Source organism: Pantherophis guttatus, chromosome 7, assembly GCF_059756535.1.
Source record: "Pantherophis guttatus breed Tessera chromosome 7, ASM5975653v1, whole genome shotgun sequence".
Taxonomy (NCBI): Eukaryota; Metazoa; Chordata; class Lepidosauria; order Squamata; family Colubridae; genus Pantherophis; species Pantherophis guttatus.
This window is the reverse complement of record NC_142069.1, coordinates 85,252,742-85,277,540: the sequence shown is the minus strand read 5'-3', so window position 1 is coordinate 85,277,540 and position 24,799 is coordinate 85,252,742. Positions and strand designations below refer to the sequence as shown.

Here is a 24,799-nt window from a genome sequence, read left to right as displayed (position 1 = left end):
GATCCCCCACTGGGTGGATCCCGAGGGACGATCGGCGCTGGGACCGGCCGAGTTTTTGGCAATCGCGGAGGAAGGGGTGTTGCCTTAGTTTTGGAGACCCTTCCCCATGGATGAAACCCCCCTTTCCCCACGATCAGGGTTCCTGCCTGCTTCCCTAAAAATAATAATAATAATAATAATAAACCTCTCCCGTTCCGATCCGGATGCCTAGGAATGGATTGCACGCGTTCACACGTGCGCCGGAAGGAGAGACGCGTGTCGGGGGGGAGAGAGTGGGGGGGGGGAACCGACAGCGGAGGCCGTTAGAAGCGGGGGCGGTGGTCGCCCGCCTTCCCAGCTGCTTCCAGCCGGTGGGTGGGCAGCCCCTGTGACTCGCCATGCCCGTTCTTCAGAATGGGGACCCCACTTTGAGGGTCTACTTCCAGAAATATTCCATCCCGGATATCTACGAGGTAAAGAAGCCACAGTACCATCTGTTTTTGGGGGGTTTCAAGGCACCCCCCCCACTTTGACCTAGAACTGATAAGGCCTTCCCCCCCCCTCAAGTTTTATTTGTTTTATTCAATTTTTATTATAACAGAATAACAGAGTTGGAAGGGACCTTGGAGGTCTTCTAGTCCAACCCCCTTCTCAGGCAAGAAACCCGCCTACCCCGTTTCACACCGTTGTCCAATCTCTTCTTAAAAACCTCGAGGGTGTGCGTTCTGCGTACCATTATGTTTCAATAGTCACAATTGGTTGTGATAAGTCATCACCATCATATGAAGAATATAACAATATAATATAGATTATATGATAATTTATAAAATATATTTATATTTTATAATTTATATAATATATAAATATAATTATATTTATATATTATATAAAATAATAATATAATATTATTAATATAATCGCCATCATATGAAGAATATAACAATATAATAATATAATAACATTAAGTAACATTGATACTTAACATTTAATCACTCTCCTCTATCCCATTTCCTCCATCTATATCTCTTCCTTTCTAACTTCTATTTCTGTTACCTAGCCATCGATAGAATACGTCCCATATAAAAAAATAATAATAATTCAGTTTCTTCTTTATCCTTAATAGCAAGTGTTAATCTATCCACTTCTGCACAATCTAATGTTTTTTTTAATTACATTCTGTATGACTGTAACCTTGTTGCTGGTATCCTTAAGATTTATATTGACTGTTTCCCGATGACTATCATTAAGTGTTGTACCTTATGATTCTTGACGAATGTATCTTTTCTTTTATGTACACCTAGAGCGTATGCACCAAAGACAGATTCCTTGTGTCCAATCACACTTGGCCAATAAAATTCTATTCTATTCTATTCTATTCTATTCTATTCTATTCTATTCTATTCTGAGGATCTCATCATTTTTCCATTGTTGCGCAAATACAATTCTAGCCGCAGTTCGTATATGCAGGATCAAATATGCAATCTTTTTATCATATTTTTTTCTGGTAGCATGCCCAGCAAAAATATCTCTGGTTTCAATGAACTGATAAGACCTTGAACCCTGAATTTGAGGGAGGGTCCTTGATGCTCTCTGAGTTGTTTCTGTAGGAAGAAATATCCTTCTGGGTTCAGCTCCAAGTGGGGAAAAAGACACTGGAAACATGGAGACTGCTTGGAAAGATGGTTTAATGGTGGACAGGATCACATGGTTTGAGTTCCTGAACAGAAAAGGGCCGAGATACAGTGAGTCCCCGGGTTTTATGCTTTCTCTGGCTTTGAACTTCCTGGGCCCCCGAAAGAGTATCCTGATTGGTTGTCAGACTCCCAGGGGGTGGGGGTCTTAGCTAGCCTTGCTGGCTGATGTAATCTTCCCAGGTGCCATGTGGTGAGTTTCTGTCCTAGATGGGTCCCTTTGTGTTAGTTTCTGTTGCTATTGTGTTGCAGATGGGTCCTATTGTCAAAGATTGAGTTTCTGCCTCTGGCCCATTAACAAAGGGGGTGGAGGAGGCAGGAAGGTGGGAGTTGCTTCGTCTTTAAAACACGTTTCTCCATCTCTCAACCAGGGGGACATAATATTCTGCCTTTTTAATAATTCCTAAAATATTTCATTCTTCCAGGAAAGGGGTGGGTGCTAACTTCCTACATTTCCTTGCTGACATTTCATGACCCAACTTGGTAACATCATCAGTGCTCTCGGTTTCCTGATTTCTTAACTAGTTTGGGTAATGAAACATCGATAAGGAAATCCCCTCCCAAACTCATAGAGCATCGAGAACCCCCTCATTTCAACAAATATTACAAATACTTCCCTCTTATCAGAGGCTTTTAATGTTTGTTCACTGAAAATGGCCGTTCCCACGTAATGAAGATGAAGTCGAAAAATGTTTATTTAAGGAAGTGGAGTCTTTATATATGGTATAGAAACACACGAGACATTTGGTGTACCTCATGGATCAAGTCAAAACACTTAAAGGACAGGACGTTACGTTACTTGTGAGACTTGAAGTATAGGAAACGGCGTTTCTAACAGGGTGGATTTGATTTAAATCGAGTTGATTTAAATCACAATTTAAATCATGATTTAAATCACTAGTAAAAAGGCTTGATTTAAATCAACTCGATTTAACTCATAATTTTTAAAGAGCAACTGTCATCTCTGCTACTCCTTTGACCCACTGTTGACTCACCGATAGTCCCAGGGTTGCAGAATATACAGCCTCATGCTACATAACTAAGCTCCATTTCATGCTGAATAAACTAAATTATTTGTGTATCTTAAATACAAAACTATCTTACGATAGATTTTTACCCCAAAAGTTTTTTATTAAAATAAATTCGATAAAAATAAAAAAAAATCCGATTTAAATAAAAAAAATCTGATTTTTTTGATTTTTTTTTTAAAAAATCATTGATTTTTATCCACCCTGGTTTCTAATAAATTCCACCAGCAGCAAAGTTATAGATTGTACCGAGTTCCCCCGAAAATAAGGCCCCGTCTTATATTTTTTTGAACCCTGAAATAAGCGCTTGGCCTTGTTGCCATGTACTCAAAAGCCCGATTGAGCTTATTATCAGAGGATGTCTTATTTTGGGGGAAACAGGATATTATATCATGGTCTTTTTCGTCTGGGTTTGTATGTTTTTGTTTTAAAAAAAACTTGCAAGTGTATTCAAAGACTTTCAGATCACACTCTCTATTCTGTAGTTGCTGGAAAAGACCAGAAATGACTTGGTTAAGAAGGAGGAGGAAATGCTTTCTTATATCCTGTCCTAATGTTCCCTTTATTTGTATTCATTTTTTGTATTCAATTCACGCTTATACTTATATATATGTTATCCAATATGTACTTGACAAATAAATAAATGAAATAAAAAAATAAAAAGTTAAAATTAAGAGGCCTTGACTGCCAGATTTCAACCTCTTAAAATGCTAATGATGAAACCTAAAATTCCTGGCACACTCAGAGGTATCTCTCTCTCTCCTCTCTCTCTCTCTCTCCCTCCCTCTCTCTCTCTCTCTCTCTCTCTCTCTCTCTCTCTCTCTCTCTCTTTCTATCTATCTACCCTGTTTCCCCCAAATAAGACATCCCCTAATACCGTGTTTCCCCAAAAATAAGACCTTATATCTTATATTTTTTTGAACCCTGAAATAAGTGCTTGGCCTTATTGCCATGCGCTCAAAAGCCCGATTGGGCGTATTATCAGGGGATGTCTTATTTTGGGGGAAACAGGGTAATAAGCCCAATTGGGCTTTTGAGTGCATGGCAATAAGGCCAAGCACTTATTTCAGGGTTCCAAAAAAATATAAGATATAAGGTCTTATTTTTGGGGAAACACGGTATCTGTATCTCTCTCTCTCATCTATGTCTGTCTGTCTACTATCTATCTATATCTCTATCTATCTGTATCTCTCTCTCATCTATGCCTGTCTGTCTATTATCTGTCTATCTCTATATCCATCTATCTATCTGTATCTCTCATTATATCTATCCATCTATCTATCATCTATATCCATTCATCCATCATCTATCTATCTATCTATCTATCTATCTATCTATCTATCTATCTATCTATCATCTATATCCATTCATCCATCATCTATCTATCTATCTATCTATCTATCTATCTATCTATCTATCTACCTACCTACCTACCTATCTATCTCTCTATCTCTCTATCATCTATATCCATTCATCCATCTATCTATCTATCTATCTATCTATCTATCTATCTATCTATCTATCTATCTACCTACCTACCTATCTATCTCTCTATCTCTCTATCATCTATATCCATTCATCCATCTATCTATCTATCTATCTATCTATCTATCTATCTATCTATCTACCTACCTACCTATCTATCTCTCTATCTCTCTATCATCTATATCCATTCATCCATCTATCTATCTATCTATCTATCTATCTATCTATCTATCTATCTATCCATCCATCCATCCATCCATCCATCCATCTGTCATCTATATCCATTCATCCATCATCTATCTGTCTGTCTGTCTGTCTGTCTATCTATCTATCTATCTATCTATCTATCTATCCATCCATCCATCCATCCATCCATCTATCTATCTATCATCTATATCCATTCATCCATCATCTATCTATCTATCTATCTATCTATCTATCTATCTATCTATCTATATCCATCCATCCATCCATCCATCCATCCATCCATCCATCCATCTATCTATCATCTATATCCATTCATCCATCATCTATCTATCTATCTATCTATCTATCTATCTATCTATCTATCTATCTATCTAGCAAAACAAGAAACAATGGCTGGAAACTAATCAAGGAGAGAATTTATTTTAATAAAAAACTTTTGGGGTAAAAATCTATCATAAGATAGTTTTCTATTTAAGATACACAAATAATTTAGTTTATTCAGCATGAAATGGAGCTTAGTTATGGAGCATGAGGCTGTATATTCTGCAACACTGGGACTATCGGTGAGTCAACAGCGGGTCAAAGGAGTAGCAGAGATGACAGTTGCTCTTTAACAATTATGATTTAAATCGAGTTGATTTAAATCAAGCCTTTTTACTAGTGATTTAAATTGTGATTTAAATCAACTCGATTTAAATCAAATCCACCCTGACTAGAAGACCTCCAAAGTCCCTTCCAAGAAGAAGAAGAAGAAGCTTTGTTTACTTCACAAGTGCCTAATTTTACTTCTGGGGTAAGGTTGTAGCTGCATGTTACCCTTAACTGATGGCATCTTAAAAAAATAGCAGGCAGAAAAAGATAGTACGCAGTGTTCCTCAGGATTTGGACTGTGGTGGCTTTGAAGTGAACTTTATAAACCTGAAAGTCATTAATTAAATCACTAAATCATCCTCTTTGGATCTAAACCTACCTACATATGCCAACATGTATAAATCAGAAGAGTAATCTGTACCGTAAGTGAAAGAAAAGCAATTATTCAGTGCTAAAATAACAACACCCAACAATATTTATCATTTTCAAAAGAAGAGCCTTTCCTGTTTGCCTTAGGTTTTTCCAAAATAAAAATAAAATGGGCTTTAGCTACAAAATGTCTAAATTCAAAATTGCGACGATTGCCATCTGGTTCATAATTATGACGTTTGCAGTGTTCCGAGATCACATGACTCCCCTTTTGCGGCCTTTTGACAAGCAAAGTCAACCGGGAAGCCAGATTCACTTAACAACCAGGTTACTTACTTAATGACTGCAGTGATTCACTTAATAACTGGTAAGAAAGGTCGTAAAATAGGGCAAAATCACTTAACAGATGTCCCACTTAGCAACAGAAGTGTTTTTGTTTTTTTTTAATTTGATTTATATGCCGCCCTTCTCCGAAGACTCAGGGTGGCTTACAATGCGTTAAGCAATAGCCTTCATACTTTTGTATATTTTATACAAAGTCAGCTTATTGCCCCCACAAACTGGGTCCTCATTTTACCTACCTTAGAAAGGATGGAAGGCTGAGTCAACCTTGAGCCTGGTGAGATTTGAACTTGCAGTAATTGCAAACAGCTGATGTTAATAACAGTGCTTTAGCCTGCTTTAGTCTGCTGCGCTACCAGGGCTCCAGTGTTGGGCTCAATGGTCGTCGTGATCCGAGGACAACCTTGTATTTTGGACTAAAGTATCTGAAAAACATTCTGTGAAACTATTAAAAAAAATTTGAATAACTTGTTCTGCGACATTTTATCAGAAGGATGAGAAATGTACTGCAATGTAATAATGAATGGAGGAATGAAGACAATACAAAACAACAGCCTGATGTTATTAATTTGCTAGCTGGCTCAAGATTATGATTAGTAGTGATGAATGGAGTGGGAAATTTGGCCAGTAATTGACAATTGCAGATTTATTTTCCTAAACAATGAGTGGAATTCAATGCACAAATAACACATTAAAACAAGGGAATTTATTTGTTTGTATGATATGCCACCTTTTTATTCAAGGAGGCTTCCAGTAAGCCAGGGATCCCCAACCCCATGTCCAATCAGAAACCAGGCTCCGCAAACAAGTGAAGCCCTATCCGTGGGATGCAGGCACCACGCGAAACCACATCCCCTCCGGTCCGCGGAAAAACCTCTCCACGGAACCGGTCCCAGGTGTCAGGGTTCAATCAATCACATTCCAATGGAGCAATTTTGCAGGTTGTAGAGATCACTCCCCTCTAGCCGCTCTGGGTAACCCTGGGAGACAGCCTTGAGAGAGGTATGCCTGGAATGTGTTTCTGTTTTTAGCTGCTAGGCTGCTTCACCCCCTTACCTATGGCAACTCGAGAGCAGGCCAGGGATGCTTTGCGAGTTGACACCGAGTGCCCAAAAGGTTTGGGAGCCACTGCAGTAAGCCATTGCTTTTCTCTCAGGCAAGGATGCGGCAGGATGGTTCAGTGGTTAAAGACACTGAGTTTATCAGCTGGAAAGCTGACAGCCTGGGTTTGAGACCCGAAGGTCGCAAAAGAGGATCACATGACCCCGGGACACTGCATCCGTCATAAATGTGAGTCAGTTGTCAATGTAAATCACATGACAATGTAAATCATATGACCATGGGAAAGCTGCAATGGTCATAAGTGTGAAAAATGGTCACAAGTCACTTTTTTCAGTGCCATTGTAACTTCAAATGGTCACTAAGTGAACAGTTGTAAGTCAAGGACTACCTGTATTGATTTTTTCAGTTTAAGGATGGGTCAGTAGCAATTTAACTTTGCAATGCGAAAACTTCTCTACCTACTAAATGTGAGTGGGGTAGATTGTATTTAGCTAGAACTGCACGCATTCATATAATGGACATGCGGGAAGACCTGTAGGTAGTCCTTGACTTACGACAGTTCGTTTAGTGACCGTTCAAAGTTACAACGGCACTGAAGAAAGTGACTTACGACTGTTTTTCACACAACCGTTGCAACTTTCCCCATGGTTGCATATTCAAAATTCAGATACTTGGCAAGTGATTCGTATTTATGAGAGTTGTGGTTTCTTGGGTTCATGTGACCCCCTTCTGACAAGCAAAGTCAACGAGGAAACCAGATTTCACTTCACAACCGTGTTACTAACTTAACAATTGCAGTGATTCACTTAACAATTGGGGCAAGAAAGGTCACAAAATGGCTTAAAACTCACGTAAAATCTGTCTCTCTTAGCAGCAGAAATTTTGGGCTCAATTGTGGTCCTAAGCCAAGGACTACCTGTATAGGATTTACAGTTTTGGAATAGGAATAGGAATAGGAATAGGAATAGGAATAGGAATAGGAATAGGAATAGGAATAGAATAGAATAGAATAGAATAGAATAGAATAGAATAGAATAGAATAGAATAGAATAGAATAACAGAGTTGGAAGGGACCTTGGAGGTCTTCTAGTCCAACCCCCTGCTTAGGCAGGAAACCCTACACCACTTCAGACAAATGGTTATCTAACATCTTCTTAAAAATTTCCAGTGTTGGAGCATTCACAACTTCTGGAGGCAAGTTGTTCCACTGGTTAATTGTTCTCACTGTCAGGAAATTTCTCCTTAGTTCTAGGTTGCTTCTCTCCTTGACGAGTTTCCACCCATTGCTTCTTGTCCTGCCCTCAGGTGCTTTGGAGAACAGCTTGACTCCCTCTTCTTTGTGGCAGCCCCTGAGATACTGGAACAATGCTATCGTGTCTCCCCTAGTCCTTCTTTTCATTAAACTGGACATACTCAATTCCTGCAACTGTTCTTCATATGCTTTAGCCTCCAGTCCCCTCATCCTCTTTGTTGCTCTTCTCTGCACTCTTTCTAGAGTCTCCACACCTTTTTTACATCGTGGCGACCAAAACTGGATGCCGTATTCCAAGTGTGGCATTATAAAGTGGTATTAACACTTCATGTGATCTTGATTCTGTCCCTCTGTTTATGCAGCCTAGAACTGTGTTGGCTTTTTTGGCAGCTGCTGCACACAGATGGCTCCTATTTAAATGGTTGTCCACCCGGACTCCAAGATCCCTCTCACAGTTACTACTATTGAGCAAGATACCACATATACTGTACCTGTGCGTTTGGTTTTTCTTGCCTAAATGTAGAACCTTACTTTTGACCAGCCGACATCTGTACATATTTATCTGAATAGATAATTAGAACGGCAGAAAAAACAATGGTTACCAACCTGCCTTCCATTGAGGACCTGTATACTGCATGAGTCAAAAAGAGGGCTGTGAAAATACTTACAGACCCCTCGCATTCTGGACATAACCTGTTTCAAATCCTACCCTCAAAACGACGCTATAGAGCACTGCACACCAGAACAACTAGACACAAGAACAGTTTTCCTGAATGCCATCACTCTGCTAAACAAATAATTCCCTCAACACACTCAAACTATTTACTAAGTCTGTACTACTATTAATCTTCTCATCGTTCCAACCACCCATCTCCTTCCACTTATGACTGTATGACTGTAAATTTGTTGCTTGTATCCTTACAATTTATATTGATATTGTTTCCTGATTGCTTATTTGTACCCTATGACTATCATTATGTGTTGTACATTATGATTCTTGACAAATGTATCTTTTCTTTTTATGTACGCTTGAGAGCATATGCACCAAGACAAATTCCTTGTGTGTCCAATCATATTTGGCCAATAAAAAATTCTATTCTATTCTATTCTAACAGCAATTCTATGGAATCTCCTTTTCAAAATAGGCAATTTCATTTGCCAGAATTGGATTACCTTTTAATGTTGCTTGTCCCCAAAACTCCAAAATTGACTCACATCGGCCTACGTTACGCTGCTTCCATTTTATTTGCAGTGCCATGTTCTATTCACGCAGATTAGTTTTTGACGTATTAAAATATCGTAGATTATTTGGAGAAATACTGCAGTGTTTCAATTACAAAAAAAAACACTAAAATTTATGATCCAGTCCAGTAGAGGGCACAATTGACAATCTTAAAGCATCTTTAGATGTGTAAATTAATATTTTAGAAGTATGTGTACTTGTAAGATTGCCTTTGATTTCCTCATTTTATGGAGAGAGCACTTCATTCCTATTGAAATCAATCTTCTTCTTGTGCCATATCCATCATCAGACGTTGGCAATCATATTGGCAATCCTATTTTTGTCAACAGCCACATGAAAAAGTACTGCTGAGTTTTGTCCAAACCAGTCCCTTAGATTTTGAAGCCATGATGTTCTTCTTCTGCCTGGACCTCCTTTGCCTTCAATCTTTCCCTGGAGGATTAAGTGAAGGATGCCGTATTTTTCTGGGTGTCGCATCACATGGAAATCCATGGGAATTTAAAATTATTATTTCTTGAGTAGTGTCTTTACTCTTCTGTTTTACTAGGATTATTAATTTTTTGATGCTGTAATAAGTGAAGTTGACACGGGGACAGTATGTCATCTTGCCTGTCAAATGATATAATTAAATTGACGATTTTTGTTTTGTTAATAGCTGTGCCTTTTTAGGTGTTGTAATATCTTTAAGAAATAAGGTAAAAAGTGAAAACACTGCTCCTTTTTTCAGAAAATGTACAAGCAAAGAGAAAAAAATGATTGTCTTGATTTTAGTTCATTGGGCAAATAAAAGTAGGAACCAAGCCATACTGGGTACTTATAATAAACCAATTAAAAGCAATCATTAAGGAATAAAATAAAAATATTCTCAATAAAATATTTTGACACTTGTATGATTGGATAATACCTCAGTTTCCTAACCTTTATAACTATAATCTTGGTTAATACTCTAAGAAAAGGACAATTTCACGATTCTTATAGTTTCACGAATACTGTAACAATCTATTCATTTGTAGCATCTAACATGTTTGCAAATTTATGATGGCTTAAAATTTCACGAACTAAAACCCATGTTGTTATATAAACTCGGCAATAAACCAGAATAAATCCTGAAGTAAAATAAAAATAAAATGTTGAATTGTTTTAATAAAAATATAAAATATTCTAATAAAAAAGGACTAGCATCTAAAAACAATTTTACTCTCTTATGAAATATATATTTTATTAATCAACACTCTTATTTCTTGATTTTATTTGCAGGCCTTGTTAGGTGGTTTATTAATTATGTGTCCGGAAGATCCACTCCGATTTTTAGAAGAAAAGATCAAAGAAATTATGGAAAAGGGTTTATATGGTATTATATGGTATGTATAAGAGGTTTTTGCGTGGCCTAAAAGTATTGATAATAAATGTGAAATCAATATGGGAAAATACTGGCATGTTTCCTCTCCGTATTGGGTAGACAGAGCTGAAGCCAATGTTTCCTCTTCGCATTGGGTAGTCTGGGCCGAAGTGACATGGGTAGATCAGGCCGAAGTGACGCAGTTACCGAAGTTACATTTTCCAGGATGGCTCCGTGGGCTAGATCCAACTTCATCGCAGGCTGGATCTCGCCCGCAGGCCTTGAGTTTGACACCCCTGGTATAGGACCTCCTGCTTGAGCAGGGAGTTGGACTAGAAGACCTCCAAGGTCCCTTCCAACCAAGGGTGAAATCCAGCAGGTTCTGACAGGTTCTGGAGAACCGGTAGCGGAAATTTTGAGTAGTTTGGAGAACTGGCAAATACCACCTCTGGCTGGCCCCAGAGTGGGGTGGGAATGGAAATTTTGCAGTATCCTTCCCCCAGGAGTGGGGAGGGAATGGGGATTTTGCAGTATCCTTCCCCTGCCATGCCCACCAAGCCACACCACGCCCACCAAGCCACGCCCATAGAACCGATAGTAAAAAAAAAATTGACTTTCACCACTGCTTCCAACTCTGTTATTCTGTAAATTTCTGTACATTTCATACTTTTGGATGTTGAGTGTTACTGTCCATTCTTTTCCATGGCCTCATGCCATAATGAGCGTTATTGAATGATAATTCTAATTTAAAGCGGCCCATTACAGCCAACCTTAGGTTCATTTTCTAATATTTTTAATTTAGTCCTTGTTTAACAGTGGTAATTGAGACTGGCCATTCCGTTGCTAGGTGACACAGCCGTAAAATGTGAGGTCGTGTGACCGCCCCGGTTTAAGATGACAGTCCCAGCAGGCAATTGTTAGACAAATCCCATGTGGTCATAGCCTTCACATAATTTATGAAACTTCCGTCAGCTTCTACGCTGACTTTGTTTGCCAGAAGTCAGCAATGAAGGTTGCAAATGGCAATCGGACAAAAATTGTACATGCTGTTGTGGCCACAGTTACAACAAATGGATTCGTTCAGGGCAGGGGTGAAATCTACTTACCTTCCCTACTGGTTTGGAAGTGCATGCGCCGCCCATGCACGTCACTTGCGCGCACGGACCCTCTGCACATGCGCAAACCCTTCTGCGCATGTGCAGAGGGTAAAAAACAGGTTACTTCCTGGTTAAAAGCAGGAAGTAATGACGACCGGGCGGTGGGCGGCGCCTTGCGCTGCCATCGCTACCGGTTCTCCAAACCACCTGCCGCCATCGTTACCGATTCAGCTGAACCGGTCTGAACCGGTAGCATTTCACCCCTGGTTGAGGGCCATTGTAACTTTTAGCTGTGGTCGTTCAGCGAGGACTACCGATATGCTGGATTTCTGAAGTTTACTTTCATTCAAGCTTCCCACACTCCGTGTTTCTCTCTTTTTTAAAAAAACAACAACAACACTTTATTGAAGTTTATCATAACATAAAAGACAGTGGAAACTATTTTCCATTACAGTCCATTTTCTTGAAAAGATTTCCACAGATTTGTGGAAAAAAAATAGACCCTTGAAAGATAAGGAACATAATAAATAACATTGGAAAGTAGGATTTCTAGTAAGAAAAAAAAATCACAGTGTAATATCATTTACATTTTTTGCTTTGAACCAGGATTATTTATCTGACTACAAGAAATAATGTGATTCAAAAGATGATTTTTAAAAGTAGCTCAAGCTGTAGTGTAATAATTTGGTTTTTAAAAAACTAATGCTTATATATATATATATTTTCACTTAGGAACATGTGTATCGATCCAGAGTTAAGTCTGAAGCTGAGGGTCCTTTCCGAGACATATTTACATACACTTTTAGGCCTCGATGACGACCAGCTGGTAATTATTAATAAATCTCTTTTAAAACATTTAGAATAATAGCTTTCTCCAAAGATAGTCTGGAAAGAATTTTGTTTAATGTTTATTCATAATCCATTTTTCAACCAAGAGTCATGGGAAAGAGTATATTCCTTAATCCTTACTCCTGAGGACTTTATAACTTAAACGCACTTAAGTAAAATTTTATCAAACTCAGATGTAAAAAAAAAATTTAACTGCCTCAGGCTGGCTTACTTGGCACTGCACATCCTGTATGTATACATGCGCTTGAATAAATAAATAAAATTCCACTCTAGGGAAATACGAGGTAGAAAAATAAGTAAAACAGGGAAAGAGAAATTTAATCTGGTGGCATCTAGTGATTTTGACCCTAATGAGTTCTTTAGTAGGCATTTGAAAAGTATAAATTCAGATGTATGTCAGTGCCAAACGTCTGAATTTTGATCAATGGGGATGCTGCAACGGTCATAAATGTGAAAAATGGTCATAAGGTCATAAGTTAATGTAAATTTATTTTTGTATTTACTTTTCAGATGACCACAGAGTTATGTGATAAAGCGTGGGACCTCTATAGCACTAATCTTAAGAGAAAGTGCTTTGAGTACGTATACAATTACCATTGTTATTTAACAGAATAACAGAGTTGGAAGGGACCTTGCAGGTCATCTAGTCCAACCCCCTGCCCAAGCAGGAGACCCTACATCTGCCTCTACCTAGGATCGAACTCACAACCTCCTGATTGTGAGGCAAGAGCTCCACCTCTAATCCACAGCAGCTGGCCTAGAGTCTAGCTTCATCTGATATGTAATAAATTTATAACATTGCATGCCAGGCTGCTGTTGTAAGCAGAATTAATGTTCAGTTCTAGGTATTCATTTGCTGACGTAGTAACTATAGGTTGAGCAAAATAAAACCTCCCAATCTCATTCTGGCAGAAATCACTACTGAGGCTGTATTCATAGAATCAGAGAATAGAATAGAGCTGGAAGAGACTTTGGAGATCTTCTAATCCAGCCCCCTTCTCAGGCAGGAGAACCTATACTATTTCAGATAAGCGTGTTCTGTCCTCAACCCCACGGACACACACCAACAGACGTTCAGGAGTTAAAGACCAAACCAGCCGGCAAAATCCTTTTTCTTATGATAACGGAACTTGGCAACAACCTAGTGGCTGCCTGCCAAGAGTTTATTATTTACAAAGAGGAGAGATAACTTCTCCCCACTTCTGATACATCAAAGGAAAGCAGCTCAATAATTACGGAATTAAATCAAGTCCAGAGATAATCCAGCAAAGTCTTAAAGCAAAAGTCCGGCAATGCAGAATGGCGTGGAAGCTTTCAGCTTTGTTCGTCACAAGGTTTGACTGGCCACCACGCTCCCTTTTATATCCTGTGGGGTGTGGTCCAGTGACTCAGCCTAATCTCGGGCACGCCCTTTCTTCTGTTGCGCGCGCTTATCTCTGCGACGCTGGCGTGGGTCCAGCCAAGACTCATTACCCTCATCACTGTCCATCTGTGGCTGCGTGGACGTGCTTGGCCCCGGCCCTATCTCTTGCCCTTCGGCGGACACCGAAGGCCTTGCCAGAGAGGAGGGTCCTGGAGAGGGAGGCCTTGCCAACTCCTCCCCTTCACTCTCGGAGTCCTCTCCTGATAATGACACAGGCTCCGGTAACGGAGCCACAACAAAGTGACTGTCTAGACCAGCGATGGCGAATCTTTTTCCCATCACATGCCAAAAGCGGAGGGAGTGCAGGAGGATCGCGTACATGCATGCCCACACCCATAATTCAATGCCCCTGGTGCCCCCCCACATGCATGCGCAATCCCCCGCACTCTCCCCTATTTTAGCACGCAATGGCAAAAAGATTACCGGTGGACCCGGTAGGCCTATTTTTTGCCCTCCCCGGCTCCAGAGGCTTTCTAGGAGCCTGGGGAGGGCAAAAATGGCCTCCACCATCCCCCTGGAGGCCCTCCGGAGGCCGTAAACGGCCTGTTTCCCGACTTCTGGTAGGCCCGGAAGGCCCGAAAATCAGCTGGCCGGTGTGCGCATGTGCGCTGAAGCTGAGCGAGGGCAACGCTTGTGTGCCCACAGATATGGCTCCACGTGCCACCTGTGGCACGCATACCATAGGTTCGCCATCACGGGTCTACACTCTTCTTAAAAACCTCCAGTGATGAAGCGCCCACAATTTCTGGAGGCAAGCTGTTCCACTGGTTAAGAGTGGTGCAGTGGCCTAGAGTTGGAGTTCTTGCCTCACAATCAGGAGGCTATGAGTTTGATCCTAGGTAGAGGCAGATATTTCTCTCTCTGGGCACAGTGAGAATATATCGGCTGAATATAACTCCGCACTGGCGACAGGAAGGGCATCCGGCCAATAAGCACTCTGCTAGCTCCATTCAGTTGTCAAGACTCCACCCCGCAAGAGATTATGGGGTCGTTAAAAGAAGATGATGACGATGAAACTGTTCTACTGGTTAATTGTCCTCACTGTTAGGAAGTTTCTCCTTAATTCCAGGTTGCTTCTCTCTTTGATTAGTTTCCAACCTAATGTTTCTTGTCCTGCCCTCTGGTGTTTTGGAGAATAATAGTCTTTAAGGATTAGTTTATTGAGGTAACCACTAAAACCAATGCAAACATACCAGGCTTCTTTCACACATACAACCAGGAGTATCCACAGTGGAGATCAGAAAATAACACTCCCGCAACTTCTGAAGGCAACTTCTGTTCCATTGGTTGATCTCACTGTCGGAAAATCCCTCCTTATTTCCAGGTTGAATCTCTCCTTGTTCAGTTTCCATCCATTATTCCTTGTTTGGCCTTCAGGTGCTTTGGAAAATAGCTTGACCCCCACCCCCCTTCTCTGTGGCAGCCCTTCAAATATTGGAACACTGCTATCATGTCTCCCCTGGTCCTTCTCTTCACTAGACTAGCCATGCCCAGTTCCTGCAACCGTTCTTCATATGTTTTAGCCTCCAGTCCCTTAATCATCTTTGTTGCTCTTCTCTGCACTCTTTCCAGAGTCTCAACATCTTTTTTGATAGTGTGGTGACCAAAACTGGATGTAGTATTCCAGGTGTGGTTTTACACCTCTGCCAACTTTTCTTTGTCTCCCGAGGTTGGTTAACGTTGATTGATCACAAATCCACAGTATCGATTCTTCTTCGTCGTGACAGAATACAGGTAGTCCCCGACTTACAATCATTCATTTAGTGACCGTTTGAAGTTACAGCGGCACTGAAAAAAAAGTGTCCGAGGTCCGTTTTTCTACTTGCAACCTTTGCAACTTCGAGGACTGCCTGTTTTTTTTTTTTTTGTTTGTTTGTTTAAAAACAAAATATTTTAATGCGATCAAACGGAGGGCTTATTCGATTGCAGTTTGATGTTTCAAAGGAAGCAGAGGTTTAAAAACTTTTAATGCATCGTTTATCGTTGCTCAACCCTTGCAGCGCATGGATCAGATATTGTGAGGACAAGAAAGCAGCGGAAGAACTCCTACAGAAAAAATTGGCCGCCGCAAGGCACTACTATGACTGCAAGCTACTACAATTAACGATGAGGAAATGGTGTGAATGGGTGAATTCTCAGAAAGCAATACACCAACGTAAGAATATGATATTGATAATAATAAGTAGACAACGGGTTTCACAGATATTTGCTTACAGGAACTTCTGGACTTACGACCACAATGGAGCCCAAAATTCCTGTTGCTAAGTGAGATAGGTGCTAAGTGAATTTTGCTGTATGTTACGACCTTTCTTGCCATGGTTGTTAAGTGGATCACTGTACCTGTTTAAGTTAGTAACATGGTTGTTAAGTGAACCTGGCTTCCCCATTGACTTTGCTTGTCAGAAGGTCGCAAAAGAGGGACACTTGACTCTGGGAGATTTCATAAATAGGAACCTGTTGTGGCCTGTATGTAGCCTGTGCAGCTAGTAGCTGATTCAGACAGCGAGGAGGCTGGTGTGGTGCTGCGCCAGCAGCCTGTGCAGCTGGCACTCGAGTCAGACAATGAGGAGGCTGGAGAAAATGTGGTGCCAGAGGCGGGGATTCAGCCAGGGCCTTCAGAACCTCCAGAAGCTCCCTTAAGTGAAGAGGACGAAGAGGAGGAGCCTTTTCTCGATGCACGGGCGCGCAGAGCTGCCAAAAGGCAGGAGTGGCTCCTCAGGAGGAGGTCTCCTCGAGAGTAAGGCTTGGGGCTAATTGGCCACTCCCTTAGCCTATTTAAGGAGGAACGCCAACTGAAGCAATTTTCAGGGAACAACCTAGTTCATATACCTTCGTGTCTTGTCTTGCTTATCTTATCAGCTTCCTGAAAATGCTTCTGGGCATTCTGCCAACCATAGTAAACTTTCAGTTATTATTCTTTGAATTCTTGGCGGCTGTTAATGCAATTAATTAACCGCCGTTGTTGTAAAAGACTTAGTTTATTCAGTAAACTAAGGTTTGAATGGATTTTGTGTGTGCTGCGTTCTTTGAGGTCTGTAGCTGGGGCAGAACAGAACCCGTTGCCAAGTATCTGAATTTGGACAGTGTGACCATGGGGATTTCTCCTTCATAAGTGTGAAAAAAAATGTCATAAATTACTTTGTTCAGTGCCATTGTAACTTCGAATGGTCACTAAACAAACTGTTGCAATTGTCAGGGTTACCTACCCACAGCAAACAAACTCCGAGGCAGTTCCAAGGCTTCAGCCAAAATCTCTACAATTACCTCTGGTAAATTTTCTCCTTTTTCTTCTTCTATGTTTTGGAATCTTAAATAGAATTCAGAATGTTCCATCTCCAGCAGGATAATTCTCAAGAGAAAGTATTTTGTTTTGGCTACAAAACCCCAGCTATCTCTACTCTCCCTCCTTCCTATCCCTTAGCTCCAATTGTGGCAGCCCTGAAGCCTCAAAATGGCCTCAAGTCAGGTCAGCTTCAGGGTTGACGTAAATCAAGGACTACCTTTATTGGATTCCTCAATGCCTTCAACAATGTTGAGCTTCTAATATTCTGGGTCCTGTTCAGAGATGCATCTGCCTTGAATGGAGCCCATGCTATTTCAGGAGCTGGCCAAAGGAAATATTTCATGACATTTTGTACTATATCATAAAATGTTTGATGGAATTTCAATTCTATGGGAGTCCCCAGAGGTCAGTTTCATTGTGTTAAGTTTCAAATCCTGGACTGTTGCGTGTTTTAGCAGATTTAAATATATTTAAATGAGAATGTTTGTTTCACCTGCACAGGTGAAGCAAGAATGTCATTCGAACGAAAATTAAGTCTAGTCTACTCTTTCGAGCTTGTCGATCGAAAGGTCGGCAGTTCAGCGGTTCGAATCCCTAGCGCCGCGTAACGGGGTGAGCTCCCGTGACTTGTCCCACCTTCTACCAACCTAGCAGTTCGAAAGCACGTAAAAAATGCAAGTAGAAAAATAGGGACCACCTTTGGTGGGAAGGTAACAGCGTTCTGTGCGCCTTTGGCATTGAGTCATGCTGGCCACATGACCATGGAGACGTCTTCGGACAGTGCTGGCTCTTCGGCTTTAAAATGGAGATGAGCACCGCCCCCTAGAGTCGGGAACGACCAGCACATATATGCGAAAGGAACCTTTACCTTTACCTTTACTCTTTCTGCCAATTGGGGGGACATGGAAATCTTAGCTGGTCATGTACAGGTAGTCCTCAACTTATGACCACTATTGAGCTCAAAATTTCTGTTGCTAAGGGAGACATTTGTTAAGTGAGTTTTGCCGTATGTTACGACCCGTCTTGCCATAGTTGTTAAGCGAAACACTGCAGTTGTTGAATTTGTAATATAGATAAAGTGAATCTGGTTAGCCTATTGGCTTGGCTTGGCAGATCACATGACCCTGGGACTCTGCAACCGTCATAAATATGAGTCAGTTGCCAAGCATCTGAATTTTGATCACATGACCATGAGGTTGTTGTAATGGTCGTAAGAGTGAAAAATGGTCATTTTTTTCAGAGCCATTGTAACTATGAACTAAATGAACTGTTTTAAGTTGAGGATTACCTGTAAACCTAACATATGGCTTGCAATTATATGCATATGGCTAATGCATGATTGTATTTACTGCTAAAATAAAAATACTATTTTTGGTCTTAATAGCAGAAAAATAAAACGCTAGTTTAAAAAAAAAGAGGGAGCCTATTTTAGCAAGTGAAAAATGCATTTGTATATGCTCTGTTGCTTGCTGGATCTGTCTTCAATAAAAAAAATACATAATTCTGTTGGAGGACTGGATTCATAATATAGCATTTAACCAAACATGGTTGTTGTTATTGCTGTTGTTTAATAACTCCTCTTTATAAATATTTAAACAATGATATGTTTATGAATTCAAGAACAGAATCGTATTTTGTCAAATCCTAAAGCTTGAGCTTGATCTGCTGATGTAATCTACCTCCTGCATCTAGTTTATAAATTATCTACCTAAAATTTGAACTACATGCTACTACAAGTTTGTTTTGCAGATTTATTTAGCCGGGGATTTTTAACTACGGTAGCTAAAAAGAGTTTGTAAGAACTTCTACAGCAGGGGTGTCCAAGCTTGGCAACTTTAAGACTTGTGGACTTACAACTCCTAGAATTCCCCAGCCCATAAAGGAAAATATTTGTAGGTCAGGTTTGAAATGAGGGAGCCTTGGTGCTCTCTGAGCTTGGTTGTTTCCTTCCAGATGTTTCATTACCCAAACTAGGTGGCATCATCAGTGCTAGAAGGGAGTAGGGCTTGTGGAATGGAGGAGGAGGAGGAGGAGGAGGAGGAGGAGGAGGAGGAGGTCTGGGGGGTCTTTGTTGCTCTCTCAGCTTGCTTTTTTTCCTTCCAGATGTTTCATTACCCAAACTAGGTGGCATCATCAGTGCCAGAAGGGAATGGGGTTTGCTCTCAATTTATATTCTAGTGGCATGTATTGGAGGTTCTTTTATTTGGGCTTTTTACTGTGAGCTTGTTTGGCAGTTCCTTGATTGGGGTATTACTTACTAAAATTGTTGGTCTGATGTTAGACATAAAAAATACCCAAATACTCCACAAAAGAGACCATCAACAAACCAAAAAGGGAACAAAACCCTCAAAACACCCCTCCATCAGCAATCGGCACCCAGATGAGCATAGATTAACACCAAGATTAACATCAGACCGACGATTTGTGCTAGCATGGATGATGTTACTTAGTCTGGGTAATGAAACATCTTCAAGAAAGCATCCAAGTTCAAAGAGTACCAAGGACCCCTCATTTCCAGGCTGGCTGGGGAATTCTGGGAGTTGAAGTCCCTAGGTCTTAAAGTTGCCAAGGTTGGACATCCCTGTGGTATCCTTAATGAAAATTGGCTTTAGGTTTCCATCACGGTGCTTCAGGTGCCTTTCTGTCCAACCAGTGGTGGGATTCAGCCGGTTTGGATCGGTTCAGGCGAACCGGTAGGAGCGACCTGCGGGTGGCCCGCCCAACCGCCTGTTCTGCCCCAGCTACGGATCCCAAAGACACAGCACACACAAAGTTTATACAAAACTTAAATTTACTAAAATAACTCAGTCTTTTCCAAACAAAGGCTGTTAATAAACTTCCTTAACAGCCTACAAGAAAACAAAGATAAATTAATCACAATCTTACTAAGGATTGTGATTCTGGGCAGAAAGCTCAGAAGCAATTTGCAGAGAATCCAGACGCGAAAGAGAATGAACTAAAGTTGTTCCCTACAAATTGCTTCAGTCGGCGTTCCTCCTTAAATAGGCTAAGGGAGTGGCCAATTAGCCCCAAGCCCTACTCTCGAGGAGGCCTCCTCCTGAGGAGCCACTCCTGCCTTTTGGCAGCTCTGCGTGCCCGTGCATCGAGAAGAGGCTCCTCCACTTCGTCCTCTTCACTTAAAGGAGCTTCTGGAGGTTCTGAAGGCCCTGGCTGAATCCCCGCCTCTGGCACCACATCTTCTCCAGCCTCCTCGTTGTCTGACTTGGGTGCCAACTGCACAGGCTGCTGGCGCAGCACCACACCAGCCTCCTTGCTGTCGGAATCAGCTACAATCCGCACAGGCCGCTGACGGGCCATAACACCACCCGGACACAATTCCCGTCCTATATTGCTGTGTTTCTGAAACCGCACGCATGCATGGACGGCGTGCACAAGCAAATGTCCATGTTGTTTGATGTTGCATGCATGTGTGGATAGTGCACGCGAGCAAGTTGCCATGTTTTGTGACGCTGCACGCATGTGTGGACTCGGCATGCACGCGTGCTCACATTTCCGGTGCTGGGCACACCGGTTGATACAATATGTGAAGCCCACTTCCGTGTCCAACCACAAATTAAGGGTACTTTTCACACACATTGTTATGAAGCCAGGTTTTCCCCATCTTTGGCTACGCAATTTCTATCCTTTTCCTATTGGCAGACCTTTCCAAAATGTTGTTATTCTCTCGTTTTTTTTCAGCCCACTGTTCTAATTTATCAGAAGCGTTTCGAATGCCGCTGCTGTTGTTTAGGATGTTTGCCAAAACCACACAGCTTTGTATCATCTGCAATGATTTTGAGAGTTTCTGCCGTTAGACCTGGTGCAGAAATGAGCGAACCGATAAGCATTTTTCTAAAGATTGCTTTCACTGCTTCGTCCGGTTTATTTATTTATTTATTTATTTAAAGTTTTTTATTTTTAAACAAAACATAAAAACTTCCATCATCCATTCCAATTACAAGCAGCGTGTCGGTCGGTTACAAATCTTTTGTGCTTCGTCTCATATTCATCTTTACAAATTCTCTAATTTCTCGCATTATCAATCCAACATATATCTTTATATCATTATTCTCATTTGTCATTCATTTAACAATTTCATTTCATTAAAATCATTTCCATAAATTGTATTATAACATCTATTTTGTATTTCATATTTCATTTCCATGTTTTATTATCTAGCCATTGATAAAATGGCTAGATAAAACTGCACATTCAAATCTCACCAGGCTCAAGGTTGACTCAGCCTTCCATCCTTTCGAGGTAGGTAAAATGAGGACCCGGTTTGTGGGGGCAATAAGCTGACTTTGTATAAAAAAAAAGAACACCGCTGGAGGGGGAGTGAAAGCCCTACTAAGCAGGTATATACAAAAGTATGAAGGCTATTTCTTAACGCATTGTAAACCGCCCTGAGTCTCCGGAAAAGGGCGGCATATAAATTGAACCAATAAATAAAATAAAATAAATAAAATAAATCCCATATCTTCGTCCGGTTTATTAACCTCCTGTTCAAAGTCTCACTCCACCGTCACGAAGAATCGTGAGCGAGCAATCTTTGATTCCCAATCTTAGATCCAGAGTTAACAACCGCAGTGAGGCAGGTTGTAAAAAGGGGCGAAATTCACTTTACAAATGTCTCACTTAACAAGAGAAAAGTTGGGCTCAGTTGTGGTCGTAACCAGAAGTATATTTGTTGGGCATAATGCCAGAGTGTTAAGATAAAGGGACCACATATTTAATTTTGCACATATTGACAGCAGCAAGGATTGTATTTGCAAAATACTAGAAAAATGAGAACACCCCGCCAGATGAGGATGTAATTCGAAAAATTTTAGACGGTGCTGAAATGGACAGATGAACTTTGAAAATAAAAGATGAAGAAGACACAGAATATTATCTGATATGGAATAGGTTTTATGAGTGGTTAGAGATAAAAGGTAGAAATTAGAGGAAGAAAGATTATGAATGTATGTATTAAAAATAGAGGTGGTTGATAAATACAAGCCTGCTAATATAGTGAACAAAAATGCAAATAAGCTAATACAAAAAGAAACTTAGTTAAAATCACTTGGTTATATTATTACTATTGTTATCAGTACATGTGTTAATATTTATTACTGTCTTTTCTCTGGTCCTTCTTTTTTTTGTAAATGGTATACCCTGACAATACATCCGTATTCAAAATGCTTATGAATATAATAATAATAATAATAATAATAATAATAATAATAATAATAATAATAATAATAATAGTAGTAGTAGTAGTAGTAGTAGTAGTAGTAATAGTAATAGTAATAGTAATTGTGGTCATAAGTTGAGGACTACCTGTAATTCAAAGCCACAAACATATGCAACGCACCTTCCTCCTCCTGTTTTCCTCACAACGACAACTCTGTGAGGTAGGTTGGACTGAGATGGAGAGAATGGCCCAAATTCACCCACCTGGCTTTTGGGTCCAAGGTGGGACCAGAACTCACAGCCTCCCGTTTTCTAGCCTGGTGCCTCATATTTTGGACCCGTTGTGACCTTTTGTCATTTTCCTTAAATAATTGGTACATTTTGAATATACCTGAAGAAATTTTTACAAATCGTGTCAATTAATTCAATAACTGCTCGCAATGAATCTTGTATCTAGGTAGGTCGGTATATAGCCGTGATGGCGAACCTATGGCACGCGTGCCACATGTGGCATGCGGAGCCATATCTGTGGGCATGCGAGCGTTGCTCTAGCTCAGCTCCAGCGTGCATGCATGTGCCAGCCACCTGATTTTCCGGCCTTCCGGGCCCACCGGACGTTGGGAAATGGGCTGTTTCTGGCCTCTGGAGGGCCTCTAGGGTGGTGGGGAAGGCCGTTTTCACCCTCCCCAGGCTCTCTGGAGCCTGGGGAGGGCAAAAAAAATGGGCCTACTGGGCCATCACATGGGGGTCGCGCGGGGGGTCGCGTGTGCATGCGCAGGAGGGTGGGGCACCTTGAATTATCGGTGTGGGCACGTGTGCGCGCGACCCCCCCCTCCCCCGTGCTCCCACTTTTGGCACGCGACACCAAAAAGGTTAGCCATCGCTGGTATATACGATTGCAGATTTAGTTATTGCTGTCACATCTGAATTTTTATTCTGTTTACAATGTGTTGAGGCTTCCATTTAAAACACTGCCATAACATTGTGCCTGAACCATTAAATCAGCGCCATTTTGATATAGGGGTCTTTTTAAAAGCCAAATTAATATTAGAATATCTGCTAAAACATATATCACTATGGTCTATTTTTATATCTAATATCGTTCGTAAAACTACTTTAAAATTTGGCTCACCCTAGTTAAAAAAAATGCTTGGGTGGAACTACGATTTTACCTTTTGATTGAGCAAAGTCAGATTGGAATGAAAACCATTTCCTTGTATTTATCTTTATAGAGAAATGGAGTTAAAAGACCAATACATTTACTTATTAAGCCGTCTTCTTTATGTGAACCAAACAGCACTGCAAATTTCAAAAAAAAATAATAATAATACTGTGTTTCTCAAATTATTTTCCCCTAGGAGCAGTAAAACAAATGGAAAAAATCTTCAACAAAGTTTTGAAGAAAGTGGTGTTTAAGGCCTGGCGTAAATCTATTATTGTAAGCAAAAAGCCTAAAAAATCTATTGAGGTAAGAATATTTTACTTTGTGTTGTGCTTTCCAAAAGAAGCGTTGACATAAATTCATTTTTAAATCTATTTTCATTTGCTATCTTTAACCACCAAAGTTAACCGCTACTGATTAAGCCGTTTAATTGATTAATTAAATGTAATATACAGATAGTCCTCGAGTTACGGCCACAAAGTAGCCCAAAATTTCTATTGCTAAGTGATATTAAGAGAATTTTATCCCAAATTATGACCCTTCTTGCCACAGATGTTAAATGAATCACTGCAGTTGTTAAGTTGGTAACACAGTTGTTAAGTGAATCTGGCTTCCCCATTGACTTTGCTTGTCAGAAGGTCTCAAAAGATGATCTCATGACCCCGGGCCACTGTAACCGTCATAAATATGAGTCAGTTGGCAAGTGTCTGAATTTTGATCACCTCACCACAGGAATGCTGCAACTGTCGTAAGTGTGAAAAACGGTCATACTGTTTTTGGTGCCACTGTAACTACAAACAGTCACTAAACGAGCTGTTGTAAGTCAAGGACTACCTGCAGTCAGGTAGTCCTTGAGTTACAACCGCAATTGAGCCCATGATTTCTGTTGCACTATTCGATTCTCTTTAACAATTTCAGTGATTCGCGTAACAACTGTGGCAAAAAAAAAGGGGTTCATAAAATGGAGCAAAGCTCATGTAACGGCTGTCTCGCTTAGCCGCGGAAATTTTGGGCTCATTGGTGGCCGTAACTCGAGGACTCCCTGTAGAATGCAATAGGAAATAGGAACTCAGAACTGGGGTGGTTCCCGATGAACATCTTCCAAGGTCTAATAGCTTTGTTTCACTCAGCATTAAACGTTACCCTTGTTTGAACTGCAGCTCAGGATTCACTACTAATTCCTTTAATGATGTTTTCGGGAGGTCGTTAAATTTTGCCGGCT

The 24,799-nt window shown here is 40.6% G+C and overlaps 1 protein-coding gene across 1 annotated transcript in view; it reads left to right on the top strand.

Annotated features, from left to right (window-relative positions):
* Positions 1-303: 303 nt before the first annotated feature.
* Positions 304-24,799, top strand: part of FBXL13 (F-box and leucine rich repeat protein 13) — a 92,474-nt gene continuing 67,978 nt past the window's right edge. The window contains exons 1-6 of the mRNA XM_087873341.1: positions 304-452; positions 10,507-10,610; positions 12,418-12,511; positions 13,045-13,112; positions 15,958-16,112; positions 23,774-23,883. Of these exons, the coding sequence (XP_087729467.1) occupies positions 378-452; positions 10,507-10,610; positions 12,418-12,511; positions 13,045-13,112; positions 15,958-16,112; positions 23,774-23,883 (606 nt within the window). The 5' untranslated portion in view covers positions 304-377. The remainder of the gene's footprint in view (positions 453-10,506; positions 10,611-12,417; positions 12,512-13,044; positions 13,113-15,957; positions 16,113-23,773; positions 23,884-24,799) is intronic.